General features: G+C 44.0%; 2 protein-coding genes across 5 annotated transcripts in view; one reads left to right on the top strand and one right to left on the bottom strand.

Moving 5' to 3' along the window:
* Positions 1-16,429, bottom strand: part of RNPC3 (RNA binding region (RNP1, RRM) containing 3) — a 165,017-nt gene that overhangs the window by 91,418 nt on the left and 57,170 nt on the right. The window lies entirely within an intron of this gene.
* Positions 7,950-16,429, top strand: part of LOC125693461 (pancreatic alpha-amylase) — a 31,955-nt gene continuing 23,475 nt past the window's right edge. For 2 of the 4 annotated variants that reach the window (XR_007377107.1, XM_048945468.1), the window contains exons 1-9: positions 7,950-9,440; positions 9,906-10,052; positions 10,258-10,455; positions 11,125-11,355; positions 11,788-11,921; positions 12,009-12,131; positions 12,241-12,340; positions 12,505-12,626; positions 12,721-12,846. Coding sequence is in view for 3 of the 4 variants with exons in the window: in XM_048945468.1 (XP_048801425.1) it covers positions 9,273-9,440; positions 9,906-10,052; positions 10,258-10,455; positions 11,125-11,355; positions 11,788-11,921; positions 12,009-12,131; positions 12,241-12,340; positions 12,505-12,626; positions 12,721-12,846 (1,349 nt within the window). In the remaining variant the exon portion in view is untranslated. Of the gene's footprint in view, positions 9,441-9,905; positions 10,053-10,257; positions 10,456-11,124; positions 11,356-11,787; positions 11,922-12,008; positions 12,132-12,240; positions 12,341-12,504; positions 12,627-12,720; positions 12,847-13,356; positions 15,623-16,429 lie in introns of those variants that run through there. The other 2 variants (XM_048945467.1, XM_048945466.1) reach the window with 2 other exon arrangements.

Raw genomic sequence — 16,429 nt, 5'->3', positions numbered from 1 at the left:
TGAACAAACTACTTTCCTTCACACTAAAATTTTCAAGGTAATGGTGAGTAATAATTTTGAAGGTGGATATTAAGTAGAATTGAATGAATTCAAGCACAACTGCAAATCTCTTGAAGCTGTTGTTAACCATGCAAAACTACTTCCTCTGTGACAGTTTGCTGAGCACAAGAACCAGTATTTGAAGAACCTAAGTAAGTTATTTATTTCAATTTGATGAGATGCTGAGCAAAGCTGATATTTCAGTTACATATACTAGAAATGAACATACAGATGATCCCATATGTACTATAAATTTAGGTACAACACTGTATTTCCGTATATCTTTGTAATACATAAAAAACACACATCAGGAACTGTGGTAATAATGTCTTTCATTTGCACAGATGGAATACTTCCAAAATCAGTGGCAGAACTGAGAGGTTTTATAGGCTATTTCTTTTCCACTGCATAGTTTCTAAAGTAAACAGCAGCATAAATATATGTATAAAATAACAAGATTGTGAGCATGACCTCAACATCACCGTGAACAGGTTTGTTTTTTTTTTAGAATTTCTAGATATTTGCATTAAAAAAAAACGTATTCATGCCTACATTTAACACAGACCCTTTTGTTTGCTTTTTTGTGGGAAGTAGTATCTATTACTTTTTAAAAAATGATAGAAAATTATAGGGAACTATAGTCTGGAGAGGTGTTGCCAAGCCACTTCACAACAGTACATACCTAAAACTCTAATGTACTTTTAATTATATCTTTATTTTTAAATCAGAAAATTAGGTTTCCAATTATAGAAGATTTGTGCTGTGTGTTTTCCTTAGATCTATTCTAAATATAGCTTTAAAATATTAGCTTTATTGCACAACAGTTAAAGCATATAAAGTCATCATGGCTTGAGGCAGTATTAAAAAAGCATGATCGAGAGCACTGGGTTATGTATAGAGGTGATAAAGTAGTCAAAAAGCAATAACATGATGAGAATGGACCATTGTGACAAAGTACCTGTCTCATTCTTGTAAGATGAATTTCTTGACACCAAGTTAATTTTTACTGTTTGCTGCTATCTTTGGCATTTAGATTGCAACTTTATCCACAGTTGTGTTCAACCTACTGAAGGATTCCCTAACAGTAGCACACAGCCTCTTGAAACAGATACAGTTAATATCATGTCTCTGAGAATATAAAATATTTTGTGTTATTTATGATATCGTGTTGAGCTTAGATTCACTGAAATCAAGAGGTCCTTTCTTGGCTACAGGATGCGAGTTTTCAGCTGCCTCCAGTGCATAAGATGAGTGATTAGAGTGCTCTCCTGAGAAGTTGATAAGGAGAGGTAAGTCTTAAGACTCCTTTGAAGATTGGAGGGCTTTGGTTCTCTGCTCCTGTGTTTTAAAACATTTCTGTATTAAGTGGCAGATTAAATGGGCGGGACAGGAAAGGTGTTCTCTGCCTTTTGTTTAAAGTGTGCTGCTGACTGTCCAAAGTTCAGCTTCAGAGAGAGACAGAGACTAGGCTGATTCACTGCCTAAAAGAGCAATTTCCTTCAAGAGTGGGAATGCTGGGTGTCCAGCTTCAATAAGCAGCTGAAAAGCTTTTCAGCTTAGTATTTCTTCCTGAGAAGAGCTTTGCAGTTTCACATTCTGAAACGTAAGAATGTCCTACAGAAACATCCATAGCTCCTGTACACATGATAATTTTCTGAGGCTTTCACGACACATCCTATTCCTTCCAAGTCTGCCCTGACCAACTCCCTGATTTGGAAGGCTGACAAGTAGGCAACTCCAGGCCAGTTTTGCCTAAATTACCTCTCTAATACAAATTGGTCCCCAGTATAAATTGCTGTGATAATAAATTTGTATTTTTCAGATGTTCATATCTTAGTAAGAGAAGGAATGAGGTGCATAAATGCAGATATAAATAGAAGTGTCCTTATTTCTCTATTAACTTCAAATTGCTCTTAGTTGACTGTAATTAATTGAAATTATTTCGTTTCATAAGTGACTATCCTGTAATCAGATACCAAACAGACTTGTCAATTCTCATGTTTTCTTTATGTGACTCTTCATAGAATGGCTTGGGTTGGAAGTGACCTCACAGATCATCAAGCTCCAACCGCCCTGCCACATGCAGAGCCACCAGCTTATATATCTAATACTAGACCAGGTTGCTCAGGGCCCCACCCAACCTGGCCTTGAACATCTCCAGGGACAGGGCATCCACAGCCTGGGCAGCCTGTGCCAGCACCTCACCACTCTCTTGGTAAAGAAATTCCCCTGATATCCAAACTCAGTCTTCCCTCCTTCAACTTAAAACCATTTCCCCTTGCCCTGTCATTATCTATCCTTATAAAGAGTTGACTCCCCTCCCATTTGTATGATCCCTTTAGATACTGGAAGGCTGCAACAAGATCACCCCACAGTCTTGTCATCTTTGGGTTGAACAAGCCCGGCTCCCTCAGCCTGTCTTCCTAGGGGAGGTGCGCCAGACCTTTGATCAGCTTTGCGGCCCTCCTCTGGACCCTCTCTAACAGCTCCCTGTCTTTCTCATACTGAAGGCCCCAGCTCTCAATGCAGTATTCCAGATGGGGCCTTACGAGGGCAGAGTACAGAGGGATGATCACCTCTCTGTTCCTGCTGGCCACTCCTCTTCTGATGGAACCAAGGCTACCATTTGCTTTTGCAGACAGCATCCCTGTATTCTTCCAGGTGACACACCCTTGTTTTCAAAGCTTGTGTGTACCTTTCTTTGTCCTCACTTTGCCCAGCAGGTCCTTGCTAACCCATGCTGGTTTCCTGCCTCCTCTGTCTGCTTTGTTATTCAGACGGATGGAGAGCTCTTGTACTCTCAGAAAAGGCATCCTTGAAGAGTAGCCAGCTTTCCTCAACATCTTTGTTTCGAAGGACAGCATCCCAGGAGATCTCAGCCAACAATTCCTTAAACAGCCTAAAGTTTTTTTGGGTTTTTTTGGGTTTTTTTTTTTTTTTTTTTTTTTTATACTTTTTGCCAGGCCCACATTCCTCAAGATCACAAGCTGAACCAGGGCATGGTCACTGCAGCCTAGGCTGCCTCTAACCTTAATGGTTTTTCCAGAAGATATCCAGATGGTTGAAGTCCCCAACCTGGATGGGAGCCTGCGAGCACAGTGCCTCCTGCAGGTAAAGCAAGAAGGCCTCATCAATAGGCTCCCCTTGATCAGGTGGCCTTTAGTATTCTCTTATCCCCAGCTGGCTTTTATTAGTCCTATCCCTAATTATAAGCTACAGACTCTCAACCTGTTCCTGACTGTTTCTCAGAAGGAGCTCTCATCTCTAACATACAAAGCAACTCCTCCACCATTCCTACCTTGCCTATCCCTTCTAAAGAGCCGATACCCCTCACTGGTGGTATCCCAGTTGTAGGAGCCATCCCACCATCTTTCTGTGATAGCAACAAAGTCATAATTTACCAAGTGCATTACAGTTTCCAAATCTTCCTGCTTATTTCCCGCACTGTGTGCAATGGTATAAAGGCACTTCAGCTGGGCTTTCTGTCTCACCACCTTTCTAGGATCCCCCCGCCCTTCTCCATCCCTTTGTACTCCACCTTCCTGACCCATCAAGTTCTGTGTGAACTCTTGAACCCACTCAACCCCTGTGAACTTCATTTTGTTCCTTTTCCCCTTCATACCTAGTTTAAAGGCCTTTCAACAAGTCTCTCCAGTTCCTGGGCTAGGATCCATTTACCCCTTGGAGACAAGCAAGTTCCATCTGCAGCCATCATGCCAGATGCTGAGTAAATTGCCCTATGGTCAAAAAAAAACCTAAAATTCTTGTGTTTCCACCAACCTCTTTGCCATTTATTTATTAGTTGGTTTTTCCTGCTCCTTTCAACATTCTTCCCTGCCACTCAAGGGACAGCAGAAAAAACCACCTGCATGCCCATTCCTTCAGATACCCACCCTAGCCCCCGAGGTTTTTTTTTTTTTTATAGTTCTCAAGCTTTTGTCAGCAGCTTCATGACTGCTGGCCAGAACTATCAACAAGGGATAATAATCAGAGGAGCAAATCAGACCAGAAAGCTTCCTAGAAATATTCCTGACCTATGCCTCAGGGAGGCAGCACACCTCCATACAGGTAGGGTCAAGACAACATATAGGGCCCTCCATTCCTGTCAGCAGGACGTCACCTACAACAACCACCCTTCCTTCCAGATGGAGGCAGTCTGGAGGCATGGAGTCAACTGCTTCACCCAAGTCAACCCTGTGAGCAGACCTCCCACCATACCCTCACTGACCTCTCCAGGGCCTCAAACCTGTTTCACAAAGGCTCTTGGGGAACCAACCAAGCATCCTGAGCACTTGGGGTTGCTCAGGATGGCAGTTACCTACACCACCTAGCCAGGACCTATTTTCACACCTCCTCTTCCCTCAAATTTCCTCACTCTGCTCAGCAATGGCAGGGCATCCATTACTGTCTTCCAATTATCACCCCAGTGTCTTTCTTGCAGAGATTCACACAAGTCTATCCCCTGCTCACATGCACTGATACTCCTTACCTTCTCAACATCCTTCTCGAGTTGCACCACCATTAGAGTAGGTCACCCACCTCCTCACACAGGCAGAATCCCTGCCCCCATTCTCCAGCAGCAGTAGACTCAGGTGCTGCAGCAAAAGACTTGAACCTCCACTTCTTTAGGCACAGACTTGTTTCAGTCGCCACCGTCTTTCTCACCAGCCTTTTTCCCTGGCGCAGAGCACGGCGCGATACGCTGCGCGCGAGACAGCCGATAGGCGACCGGTCCGACAGCGAGCAATGACATTACCTCGCCCTGCTCGCCGCACTCCCTGGCGGCAGCTTTTATACACGCAGGGGGTGGCTCGCCGCTGCTCCTGGCTCCGCCCCTTCGGTGTCAGATCGCCGCTGCCACGCGGGGAGCAGCGGTGTCCGGCAGGTGCTCGCTGGCTGGGCTACCCGTCAAGCAGCCGAGGCGGTTCCCTGTTGCGGTGCGGAATGCGTCCGCTCCGTGCCGCGTACCTCGCCAAAAACAAACAAGCAGATAAAAAAGCAACAACAACAGGCTCCATATGTTATTCCCCAAACACAGTATCGGTATTTTAAGCGCTCACAGAGCGGCTCCCTGGCTCCACGCTCTGCGCCAAAATCAGCTGTAGTGCTCACTGAGCTGCGGCAGCGATGTTGTCTCCTGCTGAAATCCCTGAACTCCAGAATATCCTGCAGCACGGTCTGTGGTCCGTGGCTGGGCTAAGATCCTTTTGGGTGGGAAATTGGATTTTTTCATTCTTTCCTATCCAAATCTGAGGTCGCCTTGCAATACTGTAAATATTCAGAGTAGCCACGTGGAAACAAAGTCTATAGCAGCAAGGTAGTGAGGGGAGAAGACAAAAATCTCATTTGCTTAAAAAGAACTGCAGTTTCTGGCATTTTTGATGAGTAGAAGGGAGTGGGGACAATTCAGTCTACAGGCATTTTACTGTGTGAAATAAATTGGTATTCCGTAAAAATTATTGACTTTGTTAAGATAAAGGTGAATTAAAAGTCCATTTGTCTGTTAAATCATTCAGGCACCTTCCACACAGGTGGTTAGAACTCAGTAAAGATACAAGTCATTATTTCACATATTTTAAGGAAAATATGCATGCACAAAAATCGTGACTATATCTGATCATTCTGATCTGAATTCCAATTATTTTTGTTTTTTTCTATTCATACCAATTTCTGCTTGATCTTAATGACATTTTTTGAATATAGAATAAACATGAGACTGTACCTCTGATTATCCCTGAAATCACAGAATCACAAAATCGTAGGGGTTGAGAGGGACCTCTGCAGCTCACAGATGTCCAGCCCTCCTGCTAAAACAGGTTGCCTACAGTAGGTCACACAGAAAGTATCTAGACAGCTTTTGAATATCTCCAGAGAAGGAGACTTCGCAAATCCTCCTGGACAGGTTGTTCCAGTGCTCCATCACCCTCAATGTTAAAAAAAAAAAAAAAAAAAAAAATTAAATGGAGAAGAAGTATAGAATTGAAGAAGAGTAACAAGGTAGAGAAAGTAAATGTAAAAAAAAGGAAACAAAAAAAAAGAATTTTCACATTTCACTCCGTCTGCTTATAAAACAAATGTCTCTCAGTGGATATCCCCTTCTCATCTCGTTGGCATGAAGGCTGAAGATGGGAACCAGGATGCTGTATCACAGCCCCGTGGGGGAACGCTGAGCTGTAACATCAACAGAGAACAACGTCACGTCCAAACGGACCGGCCGACACAACCAGGGTAGCCTCGTGCACAGCTCCCAATTTTCCTGGGCTCCCTTAACAAGAGCAGCTGATTTCACAAGCTGCAAGAAAGAGCTAGTTGACGGAACCGAGAGGCTCGTGTTCAGTCAGTTCACACGCATGCTCCTTCACATGCCCACGTGAAACATGGGGAAGATTCATGACTTATATGTGCCTACAGTACTGTGAAGCACAGGTGCATTTCCGGAAGATAAGTCTGTGATGTACACCACTGCACTCATTAGTAAGGTGACTAAGTGTTCAACCTGAGATAAACTACTCCCTTTCCTTGGTTTTACTCTAATCTTTATACAGCAAGTTTAAAAAAAAAAAAAAAAAAGAATTCAAAATGCTGCCACCTGATTTGTCCCCAGGATTTTCAATGTCTCCACTTCCAATATGACATCTGCCACCACTGAAAGTCCAGACAGAGCGTGGAACAGCCATTCAAAAAGATTTACACAAGGCGTCTTCCCAGCCTGAGTGTTGGGGTTGTGCTGTGCCCAGCAAAACCCTACAGCTGCAAGGAGAGAAGGACTTGCAGGGTGCCTTCAGCATAAGGTATGGTCTTTCCACTGGCCATTTATACTTCTGCAAGATGACAAAGTTCCTACTGCAGCTGACACTTTTCACAGAGATGAAAGCTATCAGTGACTGTTTGTCTAGCTAGCTGAGTATCTTGCTTTTCCTGAATTGCCACATGACTGCAGATATAATACATTCTCACAATGTTCGTATCTTATCATAGTCCAGGTACTAGTGAGCAGTACACTCAAATTTGAGTTTGTATTCTTTCCAGTCATATAAATAAAGTTAAGCTATCAAAAGATACGCAAAATACGACACATGGACCTTGATGGTCCATGGACACATGGACATGGACCTTGACTCTGTAAAAGGAATAGAAAGGAATTAGAAGGCAATTGGAAGTCTCATAACTGTCAGAGGGGGAATAAATTCACCAGCATTCAGAGGCAGCTAGCTCTCAGGATTCATCGGAGCTTGAACTCGGGTACCTGATCAGCCGGTCTAGTCAATAGGAATTGTTTCACAGTGTACCATGGGATTTCTTCAACAGCTGAATCACTTGCCATTACCTCAGTACAACTCAAATGGAATGGTGTTGTAAAAATTGACCTCAGACATTTAGTCAGTCTTGGTAATGTTTAGTCACGATGGATTTGTTCTAACTTGTCAGTCAGAAAGTGTAATCAGCTGCATTTCCTTGCTCCTAGAAAGTGGGCAAGGTCATATGTGGAGCCAGTGTATAGTTTTGAAAAATGGAACTGAGAGTTGTGTTACCTGTGATATTGAAATCCTTACTCCCTCTTGCTCCCATCTAAAACTGCCAATACTGACAGTAGACACCAATGAACCACCCCCCCCATCCCCAAACCGAAGTTCCCACCAATCAGCAAGTGTCAAATACATCACTGCTGTTAATCAAAATAAAGGTAGTGTTTTTTGTTTTTTTTTGTTTTTTTTGTTTTTTTGTTATTGTTATTATTGGTTTTTTCTTATGTCGGGTTTTTTTCTTTTTTTTTCCTTTGTTTTCTTTCTTTTTTTTTTAATGGAAAAAGAGACCTTTGATAAGATTTGTGATACAAAAATGAACAGGTGGCCAAATGAGCCCCACTTCTATACTTCTTCCCATAATATGAACTCTGGAAAAGAGAGGGATGTATCTGAAACGCATTCAATGACATGGCTCGTTTCAGAGAAAAACATACTCCAGGCAGTTCAGGAACAAACTGAAATTAGAATACTTTTCTCCTGGAGTGGCTGCGCTTCTTTGTGGACTTGGTATTTTTCTCACAGTTATTCTCCAAGCTTCTGGTCTTAGAATTCAGAGTGTTGTTCTACCAATGGCCTAAGTCTAGTCTATTCCTGGCACATTGTATGGAGACCCTTATGTTAAACATCAGTTCCCAAAGATTAACTGGTACCATGTCACGAATCTGCAAGGTTTCTGGAGCAGGAAATTTTGGTAAACGCCAAAAGGGGAACAGAACCATTCAGCATTTCAGTTCCATTATATTGCAGACAACAAAGACTCATCTGCAGTACCTCTTTACACACAATACTGGTTTCCTTACCTGACTCAGACAAATCATTGGTAATTTAAAATAACATGAAAACTTAAGCAGATTCTCTGTTGGAAATACTTGACACTGATCACTTTAAGGTAGAGAAACATTTAGCGTGTGTGGTTGTGTGTTGAAAAACTGATTAAGAGTTCATATCAAGCATGGGACAATAACAGTAAAAGAACAGAAGCCTGTTTTCTAACTAACGGTGAGATTCAGACCTCAAAGTCTCACAGCATGATGTGTGATATATTTGCTGTTGACTGACAGTGGCTGATCTGGTGCACAAGTTTGAGCTCGGAGTAATCCTGAGAGCTAGATGTCTCTGGCTGCTGGCAAATTCCCTCCCTCTCTTAGAACTATGAGACTGTCACTAGTCCTCTCCCTTCTTACTCCCCTTCCTCTTCCCTTTGTTTTGTCTGTGCTTTTCCCTTCTCTTTCCTTCCCTTTCTCCTTCCCTTGGCCCTATCCCTTTTCCTTCCCCTCTCCCTGCCCTTTCACAATCCCTTCACCTTTTTGTCAGTGTGCCTTCCTCTTTTCCTTTTCCCTTCCCTTTCCCTTCCCTTTCCATCTTCTGGAATCCCTTCTTCAAGCCCCAAGTGTCACATTTTGAATAATGTAGAACTCTCTTAGTTTACATTATTGGAAATAATATAATCCTAAATTTGGATGCTTTGTTCAGAGACTGCTTGGTATATGATAAGGTATAAACACTGGGAGAAGGCACATTATCTTCAGCTGTGGGGCAGTTCAAGATAAAACAAATGGGAATATGGATACCCTGTTAGCTAGACAAACAATAACCGATAGCATTCATTCATCTCTGTGAAATCTGTCAGCTGCAGTAGGAACTTTATCATTTTGCAGGAGTATAAATGGCCAGCAGAAAGACCACCAGCCTTAAGCTGAAGGCACCATGCAAGTCCTTCTCCTCCTCGCAGCTGTAGGGCTTTGCTGGGCACAGTATGACCCCAACACTCAGACTGGGAGGACGTCTATCGTGCATCTCTTTGAATGGCGCTGGGACGATATTGCTCTGGAGTGCGAACGCTATTTAGCTCCTTATGGATTTGGAGGAGTTCAGGTTTGTAGTGTCCTGCCCACAGGCAGTAAAATTGCTTTGCAGCATTTGCTTAACAATCCAAATAGCCAGAATTGCAGACAATGAGTTCCAAGTAACTTTCTTGTTCAAAGCAGGGATGGGAGATCCTGCCAGCCTGGTATGAGTGTGTGTTTAGCTGCAGATCACCTGCAAGAGGGCTTACTTTTCTCTGATATGTTCGCTTACAAAGCTAAGTTTTCCTCTTCTACCAAGTCAAGTACACAGACATACAGAGTTTCGGCCGTCCAAAGGATGTCACATATCCAGGCAATCCATGATAACAAAGGAGAATTTCCTAGATATCAGTCTACAAGACTTACATTTTGCAGACCTGAACTGTCTTATGGAAATGACAGACTAATCTCAGCACTGAGCACACCTTATTGCACTTAAAACGTGAAATGGGAACTACAGATTTCTGACTGAGGTACGTCCTTTCACCCACAGGTTTCTCCTCCAAATGAAAACATTGTCATTACTAATCCGAACCGGCCCTGGTGGGAAAGGTACCAGCCCATCAGCTACAAGATCTGCAGTCGATCAGGCACTGAAGATGAATTCAGAGACATGGTGACCAGATGCAACAACGTTGGAGTAAGTGCCTTGAAAACGCATAGCCGATACGCTGAGAAGGGCGGTTTCTGTGGAGCAAAGTTGTCGCTCCTATTCTCGAAGGAGGGCTAAATGGAGAGTAAAGGGAGGCGGATGAAAGGTCACGCTGACAGCGGTGCAGTAAAGCTCCGGCTGATGCTTCAACAGCATCACAACACAGACTGAATCGCAATCGCACCTTTTCCAGGTTCGCATTTATGTGGATGCTGTTGTCAATCACATGTGCGGATCTATGGGTGGCACAGGCACCCACTCAACATGCGGGAGCTATTTCGACACCGGGACTAGAGATTTTCCCGCGGTGCCGTACTCTGCCTGGGATTTCAACGACGGCAAATGTCAGACCGCCAGTGGAGACATTGAAAATTATGGGGACATCTATCAGGTAACTTTTGTTGATTTCGATTTTGATATTTTTTCTTGTTTAAATCTTGTTGTGTACAGTAAAGCCAAAGAAAGGGAGTAGTTTATCTCGGGTTGAACGCTTAGTCCCCTTACTAGTGAATACAGTGGTGTACATCATAGGCTTCTCTTCCGGAAACGCACCTGTGCTGCCCAGTACTGTAGGCACTGAGAAGTCACAAACCCTACCCATGTTTCACATGGGCATGTGAAGGAGCATGCGTCTGAACTGACTGAACACAAGCCTCTCAGTTTTGCCAGCAGGCTCTTTATTAATTAGGACTTTGGAAATCAACTACCCTTGTTAAGGGAGCCCAGGAAAATTGGGAGCTGTGCACGATGCTACCCTCGTTGTGTCGGTCGGTCTGTTTGGACGTGACGTGGGTGACGGTTCTTTGTCAAGTTCACAGCTCAGCGTTCACCCACAGGGCTGTGATACAGCATCCTGGTTCCCATCTTCAGCCTTCATGTCAACAAATGAGGAGGGGATATCCGCAGAGAGACATTTGTTTTACAGGCAGACGGAGTGAAATGTGAAAATTCTATTTTTGTTTCCTATTTTTCTCTTCCTTTTTACTCTTCTTCAATTCTGTACTTTTCCTCCATTTTGATCTTTTTTTTCTTTCTTCCTTTTCTGTGTTTAATTACCCAGGTCCGGGATTGTAAGTTGACTAGCCTTCTTGATCTGGCTCTGGAGAAGGACTATGTACGCTCAACAATTGCAGATTACATGAATCACCTCATTGATATGGGTGTAGCAGGGTTCCGGATCGATGCTGCCAAGCATATGTGGCCTGGGGACATAAGTGCGTTTCTGGCCAAATTGCACAATCTAAACACTCAGTGGTTTTCAGCAGGAACAAAACCCTTTATTTTCCAAGAGGTAATTTCCGTTGTTTTTTTTTCCTTTTTGCCTGTTTGTCTGCCACGTATTGTGTTTACTTTCTTTTTTATTATACCCCTTCTGAGGAACGGAAGTAGTGATGTGCGCTTGTTCTTACAAACCAGGAAAGATTGTCAGTGCAGTGGGTCACGGGCACCTGCCCTTCAGAACTGCAAAGCATCTTGAAATCTTCATGGGGATTAGTCTCACAAGGAGGTGGTACGCTGCAGTTTAGGACAACAGTGAAGCCCCACGTTTCCACATGATTTCATAACATATAATTAATCCAAATTTGGTTGATACGCTTGGCAGAAATGAATGTGCTCGTCAATACATTTTTCTTGGTTTAATGCTAGAGATAATGGTGAGAGCTGTGCACTGCATTACTGATTCATTCTGTTAAAACACAAGTGACGCTTTTTCCCATGCCAGGTAATTGACTTGGGAGGAGAGCCAATCACAGGCAGTCAATACTTTGAAAATGGCCGAGTGACAGAGTTCAAGTACGGTGCAAAACTGGGGACGGTGATCCGCAAGTGGGATGGAGAGAAGATGGCCTACTTAAAGTAAGGGCGAACGTCCCGCGACCGATGTGAGATAAGCTGGATGCGTGACATGAGGGGGGAGAATCAAGTCCTTGTGTTTTTCTCTAGGAACTGGGGAGAAGGCTGGGGCTTTGTGCCTTCTGACAGAGCCCTGGTCTTTGTGGATAACCACGACAACCAGCGGGGGCACGGGGCAGGCGGAGCTTCCATTCTTACCTTCTGGGAATCCAGGTGAGGAATGGCGGTGTCTGGATGATGATGCTTACTATTCTCTTTTTTGGTCTGTCGCTTCTTTGGCATTGTTTCTCTTCCATGTTCTGTTACGTTTTTTGTCCAACAGGCTTTATAAAATGGCAGTTGGTTTCATGCTCGCTCATCCGTACGGGTTCACGCGGGTGATGTCAAGTTATCGTTGGCCAAGATATTTTGAGAATGGAGAGGTGAGTTTGTAGCGCTGAAGATTCTGGCGTGTCAAACGTAAACGATTTCTCTGTCCTGTGCCGGATCTGCCAGATGGACTTTGGAACCCGAATTTATCTTCTCTCTCGGGATACTCTCTGTACATTTTCCAGTAAGGACTTTGAAAAGTTTTTTTTCGTTTAAGGATGTCAACGACTGGGTTGGACCGCCGAGTAACTCGGATGGATCGACGAAGTCCGTGACAATCAATGCCGACACTACCTGTGGCAACGACTGGGTCTGTGAACATCGCTGGCGACAAATAAGGTGGGAGGAAAACGTAGGAAAAGCAGTGACTCTTGGGTCACGCGCCTCGTGGCCGCAGAAGTCCTGCAGCTACAGCTCTTGTTTGCATTTTCAGGAACATGGTTGTCTTCCGTAACGTGGTAGACGGTCAGCCTTTCTCAAACTGGTGGGACAATGATAGCAATCAAGTAGCTTTCGGTCGTGGCAACAAAGGCTTCATTGTCTTTAATAATGACGACTGGTGAGTGATTTCCGGGACAGCTACATATGAGTTCACAGTAGAGAAGACGAGGCTGTGAGTAGGATACGGCCCGGGGGTCTAAGCATCAGCAGCTTAAGTTCTGGTGGTTATGGGCAGAGAGGGTAGTTTATCACTTCCCTCATCTGGCCCTAGCCCATGTAGTCGTGCCAATGCAACCGTAATGGTGTGAATGATCCCAGTTAGGGGGTTAATTACTTCTGTTTAACCGCATGCATCCTGCTGTAGGAGCTGCCTGTACGCTTTGATTTTCTCCTGTCCTTTCCGGACAGCGAGACCAACCGCTACAGCCTGAGCTAGATTCACACGGTTGCGTTCTAGTTGTGAGGGGCTACAAAGGGAGTTTAGAGAAGCGGGGCCCTCAGTCTGAGAAATCCCTTGCGATGCATCATCCTCACAAGTAGCGGAATTGCATCGGGCTCAGCAGTCCTTTGCCTGCTTTGAAATTCCTCTTTTGAAAGCCATGCTTTAAGCAGTGTACTTTTTGCGTAGGTATATGAACATCGATTTGCAAACGGGGCTGCCTGCCGGTACCTACTGCGATGTTATTTCTGGAGATAAGGAAGGCAGTGCGTGTACTGGAAAGCAGGTGTATGTTTCTTCGGATGGAATGGCCAATTTCCAGATTAGTAACACTGACGAAGATCCATTTGTTGCAATTCACGTTGATGCCAAGTTATAACTTCAGTTGCAATATTTTTTCTGTGCTGTTGCTTTGTATGTATACTGATTGTGCCAGTTTTGATTCCCTGATTTTCAAGAATGAATGATTCTCTATGTCTAGCAAATAATAAACTGCTACCAAACTGAAATATAATGCCTTTTTCTGCTAAGGAATTACACTGCAGCATTGTAACGTCATAACTGTTAGACTGATACAATCCAGTCCTCACGCACCCTTAGTGGAGCTACATTGTGAGTCATCTGCTGCAACATTTCCCACGGTTACGGTTTGTCCTTTCTTTTGGACGAAGCAAGCATATATCCCTGATCAGCGGTTGAATCTGGGCCATCTGTCATGCGAGTTGGTGACTTGATTCACACTCAGTTTATGCCCAATGTTCACACCATTGTTCTCCGCAAACTACTGCTCGTTCTAACTCTTTCAAATTTGTATGTGAAGTGAGTTGCACTCCTAACAACCGATTATGATGTTGACCAGAGAGTAGCCCATTCTTGTCTCCATGCTGTGTTTTCTCTGCTCTTTCTTGGATGTCCTTGCACCGAGAGTTTTTCCTTTTCACGACACGGTAGTCCAGCCTCTTGGTGTATAAGGACAAATTGGTGTCACTTGCTCATTGAAAAGAGCACTAAAACAAAAAAACAAGCTGAGGTCTTCCTTTTCATTTTTATGGGCAGCTGATCTCCCTTTAACATTGCAGAGTTTAAAAAAAAAAAGATTAACGAGGTGCACTTTAAAATGAGTCTCTAACCTTCACAGCATCGGATCAGCAAAAAACCAAAACAAAACAAAACAAAAAAACAACAACAAAAATACCCAACCTGCTGAAACCGCTCAGTATCCCAAAGCTATTGTTATCAAAAGCAGTGTTGCAAATTGTGAATCCTGCAGCACACTTTGGTAAAGCTTATTCATTTTTAGGAAGCGTATGTTGGAAATAGTGACCGTCAATTATTTGTTCAGTTTTCTTCCAAGCAAGTAACGCTACGTCATTTGCTGTCTGTGCGGAAGTGGCTTAGCCAAAATCTTTCACGGCCTTCCCTGTTGATGTTGTTATCCTCTGCGGTAACCAGCACAATACCGGCGGACCAGCGGCACCTAGAATGGCGAGCCAGACTCTTTCAAAGGGGCAGGAGCACTCAGTGACCTCACCCCAAGAGCAAAAGACAAGTTTGAGAAGGACCTGATTGAGCAATAGTGGCTGGAGCATAGACTGTTCTTGTTTCCTTGAAGCATAGATATGCCTCCATGCTGCTCGAGACTCAATCATTCTGTAATGTCTGGCAGTATTACTCAGACCAGGAATAGATATGGCCGGCCCCAGCGTTTCGACTGTGATCAACTGCCAAGATAAATGTGAGAGTGCAGCCCTCAGTTTAAATCAGAGAGCTTTATGGAACTTTTAGAAGCCATTGAAACTGTTGGAGCTTTCCTGCCCCTTTGAAAAGGATTGTTAGTGTCTACCTTCCGAACTAATGTACAACGTTAAAGCCATTGCAAGCTCTAATGACAGTACTTATTGCATCAAAGCAGTTGAAATGGCACTTACTGTCCTGAGGATTCCATAAATAAAAGGCAGTCAAAACCTGTCAGAATACACAGACAGGTGTGTCACTGCCTGTGATCACTTCAGAATCCAAATTTTTGATACGATGGAGGCAGTGTTTGTTTTGTGTGACGTAAGGATAGAAGACTTAGGGCTGAATTCACCAGTGACATAAAGTGTTATACAAGTACAATTTGCTCCTTTGGTATACTAAACAACTTCAGTCCGCTTAGGTAGAAACCTTTGGAACAGTCAGTGTTAAAATAGCTTCCAGCAATCACCTGAGGTTTCTGCCACCTGGTGGGTCAACTATGTTTTTGTTTTCTTAACGGCATGAACTGACAGGGAACCAAACCACCCACAGTTACGATGCGATGCTATGATCCAAAATACTGAGGAGTGAAAATCTTTGGTCTTCAATTCGGTTGACAGAGAATCACGAAACTGGCACAAACAATATACATACACAGCAACAGCGGCAAAAAAAATTCTGAATGAAGTTATAACTCGGCATCATTGTGAATTGCAACAAATGGATCTTCATCAGTGAGGTGATTCATGTGCGCTGCTATTGTTGAGCGTACATAGTTCTTCTCCAGAGCCGGATCGAGAAGACTAACCAAGCATCAGTCCCTGATGTAGGAAATTTTATTATAGAAATCAAACCAAGAAATGTTACTGATATCCATGTGTTTGTAAAACAACGGTCTCTGGGTGAATATCCCCTCATTTCATTGTCACGAAGGCTGAAGATGAAAACCGGGCAGCGTGGTGCACTGCAAGGGCATGACCTACATTTGACCCTGACCCACCTGCCCCATGGTGGGCTGCATGCCTGCCACTGATCTCTGCTGCTGCCGGCAGGGAATTCGGCTCGCCAGTTAATTATTTCCATTTCATATTCATGTCTCTTTGCACTTTTAGAAAGTCAAAAACATGAAAGGCACAGCGCTGTTCACTTACAAGTACTACGACAGCAGAGCCTCAATGACATTTGCTATGTTGGAGGAGGTGTACCAGATTTCCCCCTTTGGCAAGCCCGATGGGATAGCAGCCGTGGAATCCAGGTGGGAGCAGTGAATGTCAGTGGTGCAGCAAGCAAGGGCGAAAGTTCTCGCCTGTCTGGCGACACTTCCAGACAATGCAGAGCAGTGCACAAACTCAAGATTGATCCGCATTGCGACAGCACAGCTGCAGTGCCGGAAGCCCTCATCCCACGGCTCCAGCTGTACGTGCCCAGCTCTCACGTGGTTTGCCACGCTGCCACTGAAGCGTTTCTGTCTTTTGCTTCAAGACAAGAACCGGTTCTGGTCAACATTCACGCTTTTGCATTATTT

This window comes from Lagopus muta, chromosome 5 (assembly GCF_023343835.1).
Source record: "Lagopus muta isolate bLagMut1 chromosome 5, bLagMut1 primary, whole genome shotgun sequence".
Taxonomy (NCBI): Eukaryota; Metazoa; Chordata; class Aves; order Galliformes; family Phasianidae; genus Lagopus; species Lagopus muta.
This window is presented reverse-complemented; position numbering and strand designations above follow the sequence as displayed.